Below are 17,859 nucleotides of genomic sequence, written 5' to 3'. Positions count from 1 at the left end.
TGTACGAGAACAGCAACACCACCGGCGGGCGAAAAGTCTGCACGATTTCACTGTACCGTTGCGTTTAAAATGGCCTTGCTCATTTGATCCTGAAAGTTGACCAGAATTGCGCATTAAGATCTTCTCATTGCTCGCCTTTTCTGTCTTCATATTGCCTCTTGAACATGCCGCCTGACGCTACATCCTAGACACGAAACAGTACAACTCAGGGCGTGCATAACAAAAAAAAGAGCAGAAGTATATCCCTGATAGAAACCCGTGTGGATGTTTGACGGGACACGAACAACGCCATGCACCGTTCAGTAAATGCTGATCTTTGGCCGACCTGTTGTCTTTGCTTTCAACACCTGCCTCCCCACCAAGATCTATCCCAAAAAATCGAAATCCAACTTGGCAGCTAACAGCACGGTCTTCATTTCATGGTAGCAGGCATACTGGCCTTTGCCTTCTCCAGCACATTCTCCGCAACCGGCATGGCTCGGCTCCTGAGTCCGTTAGATTTCTGCTTCAGCTTGGCGGCTGCCTCCTTGAGCTTCCTCTCCCTGATGATTCGGATGTAAGAGAAGAGTAACAGGAACAGCAACTCCACTCTTTCCTTGGTCATCATGAGGATACCTTGTACAAGAAGACCCTTCATGAGCTGAGGACCGATGCCTTTGAAAAGAGAGAGTGGGCCTTCGTGCTCGATGATATATGCCATCACTTCGGAGAAGGTTTTGAAGGGCTTGCCTTCACGAGCTGGGGGAGGTCGGGATTGTAGGCCGACTTTGGCGACGATTAAGGGCTGGGTGCAGATTGTGGCGATTGATTTGGAGATTGCTCCGAGAACTGTATATGCATGTCAGCACGATAGTTACACATTTGTTCAGAATTGTCTTGTGGCTTACGGAAAGCCTCCCATGGATGGAGTCGCGCCCGACCGGGGAACATAATGTCCTTCAGACGCTGATAAGCGCCATATGTGATTGCTGGGTTGACACACAGCACGAGAGAGGCTTTCAGACCCCTCCAGAGTCCACTCCAGCCATCTTCACTATGGACGACCTCCTTACCCGTCTCCCATAGACCCTTCTTGTGACCCTTGGGTTGGGTCTGTTGCCGCGTGGTGATGACGGCCACGGGAATTGTGAATATCTGGGCGATTGCCCCTGCGACGGCACCCAGTGACAATTCAGCAGCTGTGCCTGGATGGCCTCCTGGAGCAGTCCGGTATTTTGTGTACAGAGACCGCACCACTGAGTACCAGTAGAAGTAGGCGAAGTTTGTGGAGGCGACACCGATCAAAGCGCCATTGACGCCCGAGTATAAGCCGATAATGCCCTCATGGTCGACAATCTTCTTGATAGCGTCCCACGTCGACTCGTAGTGATGGTGCTCGGCCGTATGCTGGTGTACATGGCCCTTCTTCTTTATCTGGACTTGTAATCTTGTCTTGACACTGGGATCCAAGTTAGCACCTTATCTTTTATCTTCCAGTCAGGGTTTTCCATACATATCCAGCGGGTAGACCAGCGCATTTGCAAGCACAGCACCAGTGGCACCTGCAATGGCGCTTTCCCATGGCGCCAGCTCCCCGGGTTTCGTCATTGTCCTGTCTGAGCCGCTTTTTGAGCGTCGAAGGAGAATGGGAGGACGAGGTCTGGAGGGTTCTCAAGCTCAATGCCGGATCCTTTCGTAGTGATATAGACAGATAGAGCACAGAGTTCTGTACTGAGTAGGAGGAATTGAGTTCTCGCTGCCGACCAGTTGTGAGAGTTGGAGGAGCTGTGGAAGATATGGTCGACGGGGGGGTGGGCTTGGAAGGAGGGAGGCTTGGGAGGAATGGTCGCGTAATTATTTTGCTAGATGGAAAAGCATCATTGATCATTCCTCATCTCTCCGAGAACCATGGGCGATCTCGCATGCGAAACCCCGTGGGACATGGGTTGAGCGGTTCTCAGCGGTTGAGTGGCTTCGGTCATGGGTAGCTCGATCCTGACCAGCCGAGGTAGTGGCAACTCCGCCTGGCCACTCCTGGCCACTCCTGTCCGCACCCAGCCTGCGCTTCGCCCTCGTTTCGCCCTTCTCTCACTGCACCGTCTCTTCTCACCTTCCCGAACCCCCGGCCCGTTTCCGACATTTTTCCATGGCCCGCTGACGTCCGTCCCTGTGGGTTTGACTGAGGGATGATCTCGAGCTAGTTAGTGCCTAGGTAATGGATGACAGTCTCTCCAGACTTGAAGAGCAGGCGCGCTCGATCGAGAAGACAATCCCCTCCAAATCCACCGGCAAAGCAGTGCTGGATGCCACAATCAAGACTGCTGAGTTGTACTTCCAGGCTCTGCGCCTCGCTGACACACCTTCAGACAAGAAGAGGCTTGACGCCAGGTTCAACGAACTTCTAGCACGAGCCGAGCGGCTCAAGGCCGCCCAGAATGAACATCAGAGCCCTGTTCCCGCGGTAGGACCAAGGGAGCTCCTCATACCACCTGTCTCCAGACGCGAGCTCACCACGAGAGAAAAGATCATACTGTTGGAGGGCGGTAAATTGAATGGTTTCAAGTTCAACCCTTGGACGGCTCCACCGTCGTCGGATGAATTTGAGCTTCATGATGGAGGACCTCTGTTCACAGACTCAACCTCTCTGCCTCTGTCTCCAGGCCAGCTGGAATCATTTGACGGTTGGAGACGACCACAACAAGCCCTGCCGTCTGTTCACAGCAACTTAAATGGTCAAAATGGTTCCAGCGGGGCCCTCATGCATTTGCCTGAGCCCATGGACCTCGTGCAAGATATGACATCCGACTGTTCGGTTGTTGCAAGCCTTTGTGCTCTAACGTCCAGAGTAGAGCGCGGCTTTCCAAAGGTAGGGCAGGGGCTCTGACAGAGACTGTCTCCTCACTAACCCCTGCTTAGATACTTCGATCCGTAGTACATCCTTTCGATTACGAAACTGATCGAATGATATTGTCGCCTAATGGAAAATACATTTTGAAGTTGTATTTCAATGGTTGCTGGAGAAAGGTAGAGATCGACGACTATTTGCCTTCCTCCAAGACTAGCCGAGTTCTTCATGTGATTGATCGCCGACATCCTCGATTATTATGGCCGGCCTTGGTTGAGAAAGCATATCTGAAGGTCCGTGGTGGCTACGATTTTCCTGGGAGCAATTCCGGTACGGATCTAGCTGTTCTTACGGGATGGATTCCTCAACAAGTCTTCCTTCATGACGAGGAGGTTGAACCAGATACCTTGTGGGAAGAAATTATTACCCACTTCCGAAGAGGAAATGTTCTCGTCACAATTGGCACCGGCAAATTGCCTCGCCGCGAGCAAAAGCACCTAGGTCTCGCAGCAGAACATGACTACGCCGTCCTGGACATGTCCGCTAATGGCCATGTCAAAGAGATGCTTGTTAAAAATCCGTGGGCTGATGGTGATGTCTGGCGGGGGGCAACAAGACGTCGACCCAACAGAAACGATGAAGCACCTCCAGCCGACCCCTCCGAAAATGAGGAGATGATGCCCGGTACTTTCTGGATGGACTTCAACAGTGTCTTCCAATACTTCGAGAACATGTATCTCAACTGGAATCCTGGATTGTTTTCACACCGAGAAGACCTTCACTTCTCGTGGGACCAGGCCAAGGCTACTTCAACTGCCAATTTGGTTGTCGACAATCCTCAGTTTGCAGTAACAGCGTCTGATAGGGGCGAGGTTTGGTTGCTACTCCACCGACATTTCCGAACAGGAGACTACACTCGAGAGACTACTAGGGAAAACGGATACATCGGCCTCTACATATATGCTCGTGATGGCAGCAGAGTTATTTCAAGTGAAGGTGCAAAGATACGCGGACCATTTGTGGACTCTCCCAATATCCTTCTAAGGTTCAAGGCTACAGCCAAATCGGGCTATACTGCAGTTTTAGTATCACAGAATCTACCCCCTGGGAAAATGAACTTTACCATTTCGGCTTTGTCAACAGGTCCAGTAGCACTATCGGAAGCACGACTGCAATATCCTCAGAAGTCCAGCCTCAGCTGCGCCTGGAACAGATCAAATGCTGGAGGAAACTCAGATTCGGCAAATTACCTGTCCAATCCCCAATTTCGAATGTCCTTGTCTACTACACAGAGGATTGCACTAGTGCTGAGAATTATCCACCCTGATAAGCCTGCCACTGCAGCAAAGTCCGATATCAACGTCAAAATTCTGGTACTCTTTAGCGACGGCTCAAGGATTACCCGCCTTCGCCTGCGGGATGTCCTCGCGCATTCAGGAGACTACCGACGAGGGAGTGCAGTTGTGGAAACCGAGCTAGGACCCGGTAACTATTCGATCATCTGCTCTACATTTGATCAAGGCCAGTATTCGGATTTCTGCCTCGACCTCTACTCGTCCTCACCAGCGGGCAAGGGTGCAACTTTGACTCAGCTCCCAGCGGAAGGCGCGGGACGACTGAGCATCCAAAGTGCGCCGGCAGTCTTCACAAATGGCACGAACCGGCTGCTCGCGCCTCTTACGGTTTTGAGAATGTCTCGAATTTTATTCATCGCGCGATACGAAAGTGCTAGCGCTGCGCGAGCGAATTCCTCCCTCTTCAAAATGACTCTTGAGCGAGGTCAAGGACCGTATAAAGAGATTATCGCGACCAGCGAGATTGACAGCGAGGAATTCGGCACTGTCTCGTCAGGTCTTCGGATCGTCGATGTAGATCTGCAGCCTTTGCTGTGCGGGCCGGGCACTGGTGGCCTGTGGCTTGTTCTGGAGCGGTTGGCGCAGGGTAGCCAGGGAAATGAGGAGGACAGGATGGCGGGAAAGAACGATGAGACATTAAGGGTGGAGATGTTTACAGATGAGAGAGTTGATTTGGGCGCTTGGGGCCGGGGGGACGGTTGATCCCGGTCGCCGTTTACGAGGGGCTGGTATTGCCAACGGCGATAGGAAAGGATTTGGAAAAAGCATATATAATCCATCTTTTCTGGCATCAAAAGGGTTGATGGCGCTCTGCTCTTCATCCTCAAACTTTCTCCGGAGACCGGCAGGCTGAAGGTACGTAGGTGTTGTACAAATAAACCCAATACTCGCTCTGACTCTTCTCCACCTCTGACATCCTTGTTTCCTTTCCTTTGCCCAACGACTCACAAAGTTCCTTTCCCCTTTCAATCCCCTCTTCTAACTCGCCTGTTTCATGATCAAGCTTTTCAACCCAGGCACCAAGCCGGAATCCACGACTTTCATGCCCAGGCCTCTTGCCTGACCGACGAGCCTGCTCAAGATGCCCCCTTCTCCACCACTTCCCAATTGATACATCCAGTTCAAGGCATCGACGCCGCCGGCCATGACCAGGCCCTTGCCGAATCTATCTGCGTTGTACCGCTCCAGGGCCAACCCGTCGCCAATGTCCATGCCATGGTCCACGGCGTAGGCGACTGTGTTCGCCAGGGAGGCGGCATCGCCGAGGCCGAGGTTCAGGCCTTGGCCCGCGAGGGGGTGGACGGTATGTGCTGCGTCTCCGATCAATGCGATGCGAGGGCCGGTGAGGGACGTGGCGTGGCGCAGGCGCAGCGGGAACGATGCGAGCGTATTCTCCTGAACGGCAGTGATTATGGGCACAGGACGCGAGATCGCGGGCGGTGGAGTATGCTGGAGACGCCAGCGGAGTTCGTTCTCGTGTTGGTCCGGGTCCGAGGGGGGGAGGGTGAACATGTATCTGATGTCTGTCTGCGACAGTCTCAGGGCGGCGTTGATCATGACCAGCTGGGCTTCGGGCGGGAGGGATTTCAAGTACGACGCGTTCGACGGAGTCGTGGACCATACGAGAGAGGCGTGGTTGTTCGGTAAAGGGAGGATGGCGATGGGCCCGCCCAGGTCCGGGAGGAAGCGTTGGTATGCGGTTGCGCGGTTCACGAGGGGTTCCTCGGAGAAGAGGTCGAAATCTTCTGTATTGGAGCTGTTGTCGTCGGTGGACTGAACTGTGAGCGTAGCCACTACGCCGTGCCGGTTGTAGTCCCAGCCGCGGGATGCTATGCCGGCGAAGCTGCGCACGGGCGAGTTGAAGCCGTCGGCGCCGACAAGGAGGCGAGCTGCTATGGTAGACGGATGTTCTGGTGATAAATGCGGGGATGGTGCTTTTGATTCGAGCGTAAGGACGGGCCAAGTGGACAGGTTGAGGCCATTGGGGTCATCTTCGCCATTCGTAATGGACGAGACGCTCGTCCTGGAGAAAAGCGACGATTCCGCACCGAGCTGGGCGATTCGTTCAAGAAGGCCCCTTGTGAGATTGGCATTCTCTGTCATACTCGCCACTGTCCTGGGGGGGGCGTTGTATTTGCTAGTTTCGGCCGTCCAGTCGAATTGAATGGTTGCGTCGTTGGCGGCGTCCCAGACTTGCATTTCATCATAAGCTTGAACGCGAGATTGGTCGACATGTTGCCATGCGCCTGTCTTCTCGAGAAAGAAGACTGATGAGGGTGTCAGGCTACTAGCCCGATTCGAGTATTTATCCTCTGGCGAACTCCATTGGCGGAGTTTCGAGAGATCTTGAGTCTCAATCAAGGCGGTTTTCAGATGGGATGTTATGGGCGATGATTCTTGCGGACGCGGGTTAGCTGTCGACCGTTTGTGGCGACAAGGAGGAAATAACCATACTTAACGCGGCGAGGAGGGCGAGGCCAGCCGGTCCGCCGCCAACTGTCACAATGTCGAAGATTTCAGGAGGTGATGATGCATTGGTTGATGCGAATCGTCGTAGTCTGGTTGAGCTCAGGGTCTTCCGGCACTGGATGCACATAAAGCGTGTGTCGGCGACAGATAATTTGGCCGGCATCTTAATGAGCCACGCCTTTGTGACGTCTGCGGCAGGTCAGAACCAGTAAAGTTGAATCTATAGCATCACTATGTGACGGAAGACGATGGGAGAAACACGGAAGGTGAGGGAGACAGCTAACAAGCGAGGTTGGAGATTAATCTTTCTGACCAATCATGATCGTTCATCGCTAGCCTTGCTCAGCCTGAAGGCTTTCAGTGCCCACGAGGCTGACGGCGCAGGTAACCAGCTTAATACAATAAAGTTTTCTGAACTCCCGGCCGCCGCTCGGGTTTGTCCTGCAAATATAACCAAAAGCTCCTCAGATCGTTTGTTTCATGGCCAATGTGCGTATCCTTGGGGCGCCTGGGCATAGCGGCCATTTACATAGTATAAACAGACATTCGAGTCATCAACGCCGTCCAATCTATCGTATACATGCTCAACTTCGCCGAATAGCACCATGTGATCTTCAATTTCCACTGCCTTTTCGGGGAGATACCGGCACCTGACCCGAAGTTTGGGAAAATATTGGATGATGGGGGGTGAATTCGGTGGCAATGCTGACGGTGTGTCCGATCGCCACCGGGCAAACGTAGCTAAAGTCCCATCACTTGAGTGGAAAGGACAATACACGTTGCCGCGCGCAAATCTCTCCGCGATTTCTCTCCCCATTCGATCGCAGAGAAATAGGTGAACATTAAAGAGGCCGGAAGCTCTGATGGCAGCGTATGTCGCAGATATCTGCTTGATGTTGAAAGAAACAATGGGCGTCGGGTCCAATGTTACAGTGTTGAAGGAAGATACTGTAGCTCCTCGCCATGTGGAAGGACCACCGTCGGCACTGGCAGATGTATCGGTAGAGGTAATGACGGCAACAGGATGGGGCACGTGGCGCATCAAACCCTTGACTCTCTCGCGAAGAGGCCTCTCTCGCCGGATCTCCGGATGGATATGACGGACGTCATCACTGGTTTGACCCTTGCTGACTGCAGAGATGGTCCCTGAGTCGAAAGGTTGAGTATGAGATGGATCGCTCAACGACTCCGATTCCGACTCGTCACGTTCCTTGGCAGGCCTTGATTTTTGAACGGCTTTACTTGAGGTAGAACGCCTGACATTGGCACAGAGACTTGTCGCTTTTGAGTCGGCTGGTGCTCGGGAAGATGTGACTGTCGAGCTGGGGCGTCGACAGACACCAGAGATTTGTTGTAGGGCACAAAAGTGGCCGCCATAGACGCGACAGACTCGTTGAAATTGCGCTGGTTTATCGAGTCAGCAGGAGTGAACCTGATATGGCGGCATCGTGGACCTACAATGCAACGTCCCCCTGTTTAACAGTGGTGAACAGCCAGAGCTCATCCCAATCAGATTGCCTGAACCGCGTATAGAGCTCATAGCAAGGACTGGATAGGGGCCCAAAGCCGGCGTCCTGTCATTAGATACAGCACCATATGATATGCATACCCTCTAGGTTCCAAGTTGATTAAACTAAGCCGAATACCTACAGAGATATAGATGATTATAACTGGACGTGCCGATGAAGCTTGTTTCGATCCGACTCGGGGACAAAAAATCTCTTGGCGGATTTGCCGCGTTTGTGCGTATCCCGCGACCATCAAAGCATCCAGGGCCAGCCATATCGACATCACCTCGCGCCTTCGACCTATTACCTCCCTCAATCAATTCTTCTCTACGCCCAATACGGGATGAGGTTTAGGAGTAGCTGCAGGGGAGGCTTTAGCCTGCGAAGCAATTGATGCACTCCCGTCTCCCGACAGGTCCAATGAAGTCATCGCTGAGTAGAATATGTCCTTCGCCGGTTTGTCAAATACCAACCCAATCCACATGAACGAGTCCATCATGTCCCGGAAATCACTCCATGAATCAACCGCACATCGTTCAATGGTTGATTTCAACCAAGGCTTCAACCAGGCACTACCCGGCTCGTTGAACACTGCCACAGCGCCGACCATCAGAAGCCAAAGCAACAGTTGAGGCCACTGTTCTTCCAAAATGTCGAGACCAACGAGACATTCTTGATAAGTGGTGGACAAAGATGTCCTTCGTACCCCGACGTCTGGCAGTTGCAAGAAGATTTGTGAGGAGAAGGCTACTAATCCGAGTCGGATGGCCGCGTCAAGAGACCCAGATGCAAAGCTCATGTGAAGAAGCCGATACATGATTGAAGCAGTTGCCTGGAGCAGAATTTCTTCAGAAAGTTTGCGTTTAGTTCTGGCGGCGCGGCTGATCTGTAAGCAAAATCTCTTCATCGCTCTCCACACTATGGCTATTTCTTCATTGATAACACTGAGAAACTGCTCTGAATAAGGCCAGAAACTCGGCATATCGGCAGACTTTGGCATTGATCTCGACATTCGGTCTGGGAATGGCAGGAAAGGCTCGCGGGGAGAGGTGTTTGAGAAGAAGACAGGCTTTGAACCGCTCTCGATCGCTAACCCAATGTCGCATCTGTACAAGATTAGATATCTGCCAGGCAAGGAAAAACAAGAGCAGGGCTGGCTGGACGTTGCAGAGATGCGTACCTGAAGATCTCCATCGCAAGTCTCATCTTATGAATGACGGTGGTAATCCCTCCTCTTAGATTGATCATCATGCGAAGGCCCTCCATGTGATGTTTCGCAGAGTCGAAGTCTCCAATCATACGGGCGTGAAGTGCAAGAGCAATGACGACCATGATTGTGGGATTTGCAACTTTCAGGTCTTCATCTGTAGAGTCTAGTCGTTCACGCAGAAGCTGAAGAGCCTTCGAGAAATGTGGAGACGTGGATTGGACTGCATGATGATCTTCACGGCCTAGCATCAATCCGACGTACGCGTGAGTCCCCAGTGCTGCAGCGTGAACGAAAGCGGCGTCAGACGCCATAGGGCCAACTAATACCCTGTCTTTCTTGTCGAAGGAAATGCATGCCTCCAGTGGCACGGTGGCTTGCCTTGCGAGAGATGAATCTGGATTTCCGTGCAGTGAGCACCCGAAGTTCCTTGCATTAAATCCGCAAATGAGACAAACTTACAGGTCAGAATATCCGCAATTGCGGCTGGCTCAATCTCGGCAGCCAGCTGGGTGAATGACCACTCTGAGCCGACTTTTTTAGGGATAATCGACGAGGGTTGTTGTATCGCTGCTCCCCCGCCATCAAAGGAGTTCCATGCAGGTGCAACCTCCCAGGGCAAGGGATCTTTGGGCTTTGCTCTCCCTCGAGACTTTCCCAAATTCTTTCCCAGCATCACATGGCTTCTTATGAGCTTGCGTGTTTCTGGATCATCTTTCTTCTTCCCGCCTGCCGAGACAATGAAAGGCATCCCTGCTATTGAATGGATAAGTTGGCATTAGATCCAATCTTCTCGATGAAGGACTCCTTTGATTGCGCTAGGGGCTTACGCGATGGTTTCGCCTGAGACATATTGCTACCATTTGCAAAATCAATCCACGGCCGATGTCGAAGTCGCCGAACTGGTATGTGATGGAATGCTCCTCGCAAGGCGCCAGTTTAGGAAGAGGCAATTGCTTTCCAAAATCGACGACTATTATTTTCCCTCCGCGGTTAGTTGTTGAACAGAGTGCGGCAAAGAAAACATGGCGAGGCCTATTGGCGTTTTACTTCGACGCCGACCTGGATTCGAGGCAGCCTCAACGGTACCTAGAGCAACTTCAGTTGGGGTATGTGATTGATGTCTGTTTCAAGGCGGGGCGCCTCATGCAGATATCGTTTTCCAATTCGGGAATAGACTGTGCTAGCGAGGCTGCCTAGACCCTTTTTGGTCAGGGGCACCATGGGTGCATAACTGCCACACCCAAATGTCAACAATCAGTCTACTGGGTATTCGGAACATCCTGTGAAGTGGCAATTTCTCTTCTTTGATCAACCGAAATGCTGCCAATTCAGAGCTGAAGTGGCCATTGCACGACAGTCGCAACGGTAAGAGCACGTATGTACATATATATGTGTACACCTCCGCCAGATGTTTTCTGGTGTGTATTCATCTCCAAGTATCAAAATCTATTTGCTCCTTCGTGTTCCAAACCACGCAACGTGAACCACCCCATAATGCCCTCCTCCAAGGACTTGCCGCCCATAACCACCCCATTCTTTCCTCGGCTTTTCATCAGGAACCAATTCCTTGCTAAACCTCAACGGCCGCCCAAGAGTACCGACCTATCTGGGAAGGTCGTTATCATCACCGGAGGTAACACAGGTAAGGCTCTCTTTCCTTCTCGAAGACTGTTTCGATTTCATGGCGGTGCCTACTTACAAATATTTGCAGGTCTGGGCTTCGAGTGCGCCCGACAACTTCTCTCTTTCAACCTCACACACCTGATCCTCGCTGTCCGTTCCCCTCAGAAAGGAAAGGACGCAGCCAAAAAGCTCCACATCACTTATCCAAAGGCGACCATTGATGTCTGGGAACTGGATATGGCCTCTTATGATTCCATCCAGGCATTCGTCCAACGCGCAGAGACCGAGTTGTCGCGCCTTGATATCGCGATTCTCAACTCTGGCAGATGGGCGTACAAATATCGCACCATACCCAGTACCGGCCACGAGGAGCTCTTTCAGATCAACTACCTCTCGACAGTGCTTCTTTGCATCCTCCTGCTTCCTGTCTTGAGGAGTAAAGCCCCAGCAGGAACACCTGGCCGCGTGACAATCATCAATGCAGCGCTCTCCCTCGTTGCCAAATTCCAGAACAGGAACAAAACACCCTTGCTGCCCTCATTTGATGATCCAAAGGCGTATGACATGAGTGAATCGTACAACACGTCCAAGGTCCTCGCGCATATGTTTCTCTGGAAACTCGAGGACTATGTATCGGCAGACGACGTCGTCGTGAACCTGGCGGACCCGGGTTTTGTTAAGGGCACACAACTCGCGCGCGACGCTCCTAGTGTGATGGTGTTTCTTGGTAACATATTTGCCGCCCTCACCGCCAGAAGTATTCGGGATGGCGCTTCAACGTATCTCGATGCTTGCCTGCTCAAGGGAAAGGAGTCTCATGGATGCTTTATCATGGGCTGGCAGATCAAACCGTAAGTTGTCCATGGTGGCCCCAAGCTTCCCGTCCTGTGACTTCTCATTTGCTAAACGGGATTCCAATTCAGATTTGCGACCATGCTATACACCCCCGAAGGAAAGGATGTTATCGAGAAGCTGTGGCGGGAAACAATGGACGAACTCAGCTTCGCCAATGTGCAACTGGTGTTGGAGTCGATGAGGAGACGTTGATCTCCTAAAGCTCGGCCAAGGGCGGAATCGTCAGCTGTAGGCTACAGTGTTGCGTTCTCTATTCGCGCGGAAACGAGCGCAAGAGGAATGTGGGACAAACTTGGATAATCTTGGACAAGCCCATGCCGCGGCAAATCTTCCTTATTTCCAACCTCAGTTTCACATTCCCTTTCGCATTAGCTGCCAAATCCAATGTGCATTCCCTCATGTCTCAATTCATGAGTAGAGAATAGTCACCCACAGTTCATTTCCGACTTTGGTTGTTTGTGAGGCGTATTTTCCTGCAGACGGGAAGAAACCCGAGATACTCGGCTAAATCCAACACGGGCTTATCTCACTGGAAGCGATGATCCCCCCCAAAACTATCACGAATATCAGTCTCAAGCCTCAAGGGCACAGCATCACTGTTGCCAAACGCATCGTTTCATTTTCCAAGAAGATTGGCGTGACCACCGACCGCAATAACCGACGTCGAGGGAGCTTATAAACAGCACAAAAGCTATCGTCACGGACTCCAAAGACAAAGGCCGTCCACGAAGTCGAGGGTTTGACAAGAGGCAAAGACACATCATGCAAGACATCGAAGAGGCCACTGTCACGTTTCGAAAGTCCAACCTGAAAGCCAAGTGGTTGGCAAAAGATCGATTATCACTGCTGCAACTGGCAGAGAAGTCTGGGTTGACTCCGGACTATGGCTGTCGGTCCGGGGCGTGTGGAACATGTGAGGTCAAGCTCTTAAAGGGAGACATCGACGGGATCTTGGAGGGAGATGATGGCGTTCTCATTTGCAGCTCTATTCCAGCAAGCATTGAAGTCGAGCTTGAGTTGTGAACAGAGCACTCGCCCAAACATAGACCGAGACTTGATCAGCGGCTCTGCGATGTGATGTATAGTGAAAGGCACTTTTGCAGGAGAGGCATCTGAAAGACAATTGAGGGAGAGACACACGCACTAGGCGACAGAGTAACTCACCTCTTCAACTCTTCAGCTCTTCAACGGAATCGGGATTATGGTTGTTGCGAGCGGTGTGCTGCGCTGCTCGTTCTCACATGATCATCAACCTCGTCAGTCTTCACTTGCTCTCGTCTCTGCTGTTTGTTCTTGTTCTTGTCGTTATTGCCAGGAACTGAAAATATCACCAGCTGCTGCCTCATCACACTTGGGTTTTGTCACAGAAAAGACCGAGAGTCGACCTTTCTCTCGTCGTCCTCCTGCCTACCGACCCTCCTCCGTAGCACTGGCTGCAGTCTGCTCCTTGGTGCCTGCTCTCTCAAGTCTACAGCAACCCTGCTCATTGCCTTGACCCAAACATACAATCCTTGAAACACTTCGTCGCCCCAACACCGTTCTCTCCTCGATATCTTCGACCTCTCGATACTTCTTTCTCATTGTTGTATCCACATCGTAGCGGCTTATCCGACCATGCCGTTTCCCAGCCTCCGACGGCGAACTGTCAACGAGGCAGACCAGCTACCGGAGGATCACAAGTCCCCCTTGCCATCACCAAGAGCACGTTCGGCCACCGTCCCGAGCCTGACTCCACGCAAGAGCTTGACGTCTCTGATGGGCTCTGTCAGAAAGAGAGGCATATCAAGGTCCGTCTGGACTCTGCAAGATCTCTCAGTCGTTAACGAGTGACGCAGCCCCTCGCCAGTCAAGCTTCAGCACGATGTCTTCGAGCAGGAATTATACTCGGTGTATGATGCCTCGAATCCTGAGCATGACCCCTTCAAAGCCGGCCAAAATCCATCTGCATCGGACAAATCCAAGCGTTACTATCGGACACCTAGCCCTCATCCTCTCAAGATGTCGGCCACATCCTCTTCGTCGAGATTGCCCAAGCTGAGTCGCGGTACTCCGGGCAGCAGGTACTCAGATTCCTCTCAGACCGGGCCGCCCCCAAAGACCTTCCTCGAAGCTCTAGCTGATGCCATTCGCGCTCCGACCTCGTTATTTTACAAGGAGAATACAAGCAACTCCAAGACTGAAGATGCCAACATCTCGACCAACAAAGCTCTGTCACCAGGCAGGAGTGTCAGTCCGAAGAAGTCGGTCAGATTCAAGCCTGGAAAATCAATCATCGAGAGCGAACCAAGATCTTCTCCCATCGACATTCCTAGGCCAACACCCGCTCTGCCTCCTGTTCAGTTGGCAACCACACCACTCCTGCAGTGCTTCGGAAATGACCACCCACATTTAATCCCAACTGGTAGGCCTCCTCAGCCGCAAGTCTTGGACTCAACGATCAATTTCCGTCAAGCGATGGCTGCGGCCCAATCGTCCATCACTGAGAATGATCTCCAGGATGTTTTGTCGGTCGGCAGCCCATTATCAGAACGTCCCTTGCCCTTGCCACGTGCGACTGGCCCAACGGAGAACCCTTTTAAAGATCCAAAAGACGAGCACGACATGGAAGTCAAGCGGCGCATGCTTCGAGAGTACGATAACCAGTTTTCCAGCAAGGGGATAGAGTCTTGTCGACCTGCAGACATTCTCATCGAGAAACGCTTCGTCGCCAACGATGAGAGAATTCAAGATTTACCCGAAAACAACTCCGCTGTAGCCGCAGTGGTAACTGGGGGCTTGAGTTTGGCATTGAAAATGGCCAACCATGACGGGGGTCGAAGCAAATCAATCTCTTCCAGTGAGATCGGTCAGGCTGAACTGTTCCCCGAAGCCGAATGCACTGTCGAAGACGATGTGTCAAAGCTCAAATCGGATGTATCACCTTCTGATCAAGGTGATACGGACTCGGACTGCTCGCATGGTCGATCTGTTGTCTTGACAAGTTCATCCTTGACGAAGTGCAAAAATGATGAGAAATGGAACGAAACCCCAACTCACGAAGATATTCGTCTCCGTTTTACGCACCCGGAATGTTATGAGTCTATGAAGTCTCGTGATGCGGGCAGTATCTCGGTCTCGAATGCCAGTTCGCACGAAGACACCCGGGCCAAAGCAGCTATTACCCCATTACCAGATGCCCATGCGGACTGGAGCCCACTTCAACTTCCACCGTCTGCCACTGTTGACGAGGTAGGAGTAGAGTCAAGGAAGACAAAGATATGTCTCCATTCAACTTCTGACGGGGTGGGCGAGAAATAGTCCCCTGGTCTCAACAGGATGCTGATTCTATTCTAGGACCCATACTTCTATGTCCCTGAAACTTTCCTTCAGAATCCACCCTGGGTAGCGGAGCTCGCCCTTCGATGCGACAGACCGTTTCCAACAGACAGACCGAGACAACTTTCTTACATTTTCCCTCGTGCTCGGACCGAAAGATGCGAGAGCTCCATGTCACTTGCAGGAACTATAACTGAAAGCGAGCCGGACAGCGGAGCTTCGCTATTGCCTGAGTATGCAGAGGTTAGCATTGGCTACGCGCCTTGGTGGAGAAATCCGTCTAGTCGCTAACAATGCACAGATCGAAGAGAAAGGATCTAACGAAATCCTCAGCAGCTTGAAGGCCCAAACACGTTCTTGGCAAGCGGTACCTCGTGCGAGGGGTACGCCGTCTCCAGCATCCATTCCGTTGCCTTTGTCTGGCCGTCCATCGGTGAGACAGTATTACGAAAGTCATACCGACGAGTACGAGTCCTGTCCTTTCGAAGACGACCGAGAGCCATCCAAGTGTGAACCATCCAACTTCGGCGCTGGACCTGCTGTGAATGTTGAAGAATATGGGATCGACTATAACCGTGAGACTGACAAGCATGACCCGGACCGGAGCAATTGTTTTGGACTTGGAAGCACTTCACCAAACATTCCTCGTGATACAGAGGAAGAAAAACTGGCGAGAGCAGCCCAGGTCTTAAAGAAGTTTGTCCCTCAGAAGGCCAGTGGTTCGAGCTCCTCGCAAAATCCGGCCATCGACACCGAACTCAAGTCTCTACCTGAACATACAACAAGAATCCCTGTCTTGAAGCGTTTGGAGGGTTGGTCTCCAGAGACTGAAGTGGAGAGCTCGAGTCAACGTCCGTGGAATCGGGAAAGAGCAACTACAGCCGAAAGCAAATGGTCTGCAGGAAGCAAAAGATCTGACAAGAGTAGTTCTGGCGAGACCTTGAAGACAGCAACTTCCACAGATCCCAGTGAGGCTATGGATGAGGACGAACTTTTGTGCAAGGGAATTGTTTGATGGTGAGAGATATCGAATTGATTGTTGTGCCACATTTCAGGAACTACAGGGATGCGCTGCGGATATCTTATTGGTGCAAGCGTTCGTTTTGGAAGGGAATGGCAATAGTCAGGGTGAAGCCCGACTTTACGTCGCAGCAGGATAGCATGGTATATGAATAGAGAGCCCTTGAGGATTAGGCTAGCGTAGAATACTATAATTGAGGATGCTTCCTACATCACGGTGGCCCCGATCCACTAACCCCAATCTCCTTGGCTGCCTCTCTGGCCGCCTTGTGTTTGCTCACATTACCCTCCATGCCATAGCGAATGGCTTCGGTGGTCCCGGGAATGATCATTTCGAACGTCTCCCTGACGACAGCATAATCGTAATACCCGCACCTTGCAATGGGCTGAGTCTTGCTCACATCGATCTTTCCATCCTCTGACAAGACATCATTGTCGATATGAATGCCTACGACCTTGCCAATAACCACGTCCACGGTCCCCATGGGAGGGTTCCCCGGTAAGCGTAACGTGGAGTGATACTCGCATTCGAATTTGACCGGCGACGCCTTCACCATGGGCACGGGCGTCGCCAGCACCGTGGACCACTCCTTCTCCAGGCCGGCCCGGTCAAACTCGTCGACGCCGTAGGGCACCTGTTCGGCGGTGACGTTGACAGCCTCGCGCAGGTCCCAGGTGGCCAGCTGCCAGCAAAACACGCCCGTGGCCTCGACGTTGCGCACCGTGTCTTTCTGCTGGCACGAGGGCGTCTGGTTTGCGGAGAACATGACAAAGGGAGGGTCGAAGGTCAGGTTGTTGAATTGACTGAAGGGCGCCAGGTTCGCCGCGCGCATTGGTGTCTCTGTGGTCTGCCGGTGGCCGTTGCTTGTACAGGTTGAGGTTGCGGTCGAGCTGGATGGTTGGGGAGGCGAGATGGTGCTGATCCAACCGATTGGGCGCGGGATGACGCATGCCTGTGCAATACGAATGAGAAAAGGGGAGGGAAGGCAAAGGAAACATTGCCATGGACAGTAGAATGGGAGGGGGCCTCAAAAAAGGGATGGGGATCGTGACTGCGGGAGAGAATATGTCTTCCTGATGTGCTTGTGTGTCCTCGCGTGAATCTTGTCCATATTTCCAAATGTACTGGCAACCCACCGCAGAGAAGAACAAGGGGAGCCATAGCAACTCGACCGATCGATTGAATTACATGGAACGCCTGACTGAATGATCGACTGATGGACTGACTGACCTTGAACGGATCATAAGGCAGGTTATGCTCTGTTTTGCCCGGCTCGTAGAACATGGTTTCCTTTCCCCTGCCTTCGATATATAAATAATGAAGATATCGATCGATCAGTCAAAATCAATCTCTTGAAAGTTTCTAGTCTCTATGACTCGGCCGGCCTTAGGGAGGGTATAGCCGTGGAAAAAGAAAGAAAAAGAAGAAGTTTTGACACGAGCTCCCCTAGGCGGCTGGGTGAATAGCGGTCAACGTATAGAGATGATATATGTCAGAGCTGAAGACTTCTACTAACTGTCTCGCTGTCTAGGTGGTCATATTGTAGTCCAGGGTGTGTGGGTCACCTCGACTCCATGATCACCCATTCTCTCCGCAAACCGGATCGAGAACCAGATCCCGACGCACGGCAGAGCGGACGAGTCAGAAGTTCTGCAAGGGACATGACGGCTCGACCGAGC

At 52.1% G+C, this 17,859-nt stretch overlaps 8 protein-coding genes across 8 annotated transcripts; 4 read left to right on the top strand and 4 right to left on the bottom strand.

The window, feature by feature from the left end:
• Positions 1-412: 412 nt before the first annotated feature.
• Positions 413-1,587, bottom strand: Z519_07268 (uncharacterized protein; the record flags this gene model as incomplete). Its single annotated transcript, XM_016765003.1, has 3 exons — positions 413-828; positions 888-1,438; positions 1,493-1,587. The coding sequence occupies 3 exons, from the start codon at positions 1,585-1,587 to the stop codon at positions 413-415; spliced, it is 1,062 nt and encodes a 353-aa protein (XP_016618953.1).
• A 607-nt stretch (positions 1,588-2,194) lies between these two features.
• Z519_07267 (uncharacterized protein) lies at positions 2,195-4,881 on the top strand (the record flags this gene model as incomplete). Its single annotated transcript, XM_016765002.1, has 2 exons — positions 2,195-2,845; positions 2,896-4,881. The coding sequence occupies 2 exons, from the start codon at positions 2,195-2,197 to the stop codon at positions 4,879-4,881; spliced, it is 2,637 nt and encodes an 878-aa protein (XP_016618952.1).
• A 276-nt stretch (positions 4,882-5,157) lies between these two features.
• Z519_07266 (ubiquinone biosynthesis monooxygenase COQ6) lies at positions 5,158-8,188 on the bottom strand (the record flags this gene model as incomplete). Its single annotated transcript, XM_016765001.1, has 4 exons — positions 5,158-6,575; positions 6,634-6,837; positions 7,189-8,052; positions 8,107-8,188. 4 exons carry the CDS (start codon positions 8,186-8,188, stop codon positions 5,158-5,160), a joined length of 2,568 nt encoding a protein of 855 aa, XP_016618951.1.
• A 284-nt stretch (positions 8,189-8,472) lies between these two features.
• Z519_07265 (uncharacterized protein) lies at positions 8,473-10,114 on the bottom strand (the record flags this gene model as incomplete). The annotated part of the gene is made up of 3 exons (XM_016765000.1): positions 8,473-9,262; positions 9,337-9,760; positions 9,826-10,114. The coding sequence occupies 3 exons, from the start codon at positions 10,112-10,114 to the stop codon at positions 8,473-8,475; spliced, it is 1,503 nt and encodes a 500-aa protein (XP_016618950.1).
• Positions 10,115-10,860: 746 nt separating this feature from the next.
• On the top strand, positions 10,861-12,036 carry Z519_07264 (uncharacterized protein; the record flags this gene model as incomplete). The annotated part of the gene is made up of 3 exons (XM_016764999.1): positions 10,861-11,008; positions 11,078-11,840; positions 11,913-12,036. The coding sequence occupies 3 exons, from the start codon at positions 10,861-10,863 to the stop codon at positions 12,034-12,036; spliced, it is 1,035 nt and encodes a 344-aa protein (XP_016618949.1).
• Positions 12,037-12,606: 570 nt separating this feature from the next.
• Positions 12,607-12,867, top strand: Z519_07263 (uncharacterized protein; the record flags this gene model as incomplete). The annotated part of the gene is made up of 1 exon (XM_016764998.1): positions 12,607-12,867. The coding sequence occupies one exon, from the start codon at positions 12,607-12,609 to the stop codon at positions 12,865-12,867; it is 261 nt and encodes an 86-aa protein (XP_016618948.1).
• Positions 12,868-13,458: 591 nt separating this feature from the next.
• On the top strand, positions 13,459-16,174 carry Z519_07262 (uncharacterized protein; the record flags this gene model as incomplete). Its single annotated transcript, XM_016764997.1, has 4 exons — positions 13,459-13,631; positions 13,680-15,126; positions 15,178-15,402; positions 15,461-16,174. The coding sequence occupies 4 exons, from the start codon at positions 13,459-13,461 to the stop codon at positions 16,172-16,174; spliced, it is 2,559 nt and encodes an 852-aa protein (XP_016618947.1).
• Positions 16,175-16,391: 217 nt separating this feature from the next.
• Z519_07261 (uncharacterized protein) lies at positions 16,392-17,464 on the bottom strand (the record flags this gene model as incomplete). Its single annotated transcript, XM_016764996.1, has 2 exons — positions 16,392-17,132; positions 17,411-17,464. The coding sequence occupies 2 exons, from the start codon at positions 17,462-17,464 to the stop codon at positions 16,392-16,394; spliced, it is 795 nt and encodes a 264-aa protein (XP_016618946.1).
• Between the last annotated feature and the right edge of the window lie 395 nt (positions 17,465-17,859).

Source organism: Cladophialophora bantiana (genome assembly GCF_000835475.1).
Source record: "Cladophialophora bantiana CBS 173.52 unplaced genomic scaffold supercont1.10, whole genome shotgun sequence".
NCBI lineage: Eukaryota > Fungi > Ascomycota > Eurotiomycetes > Chaetothyriales > Herpotrichiellaceae > Cladophialophora > Cladophialophora bantiana.
The sequence above is the reverse complement of the archived record's forward strand: the minus strand, read 5'-3'. Positions and strand labels throughout refer to the sequence as shown.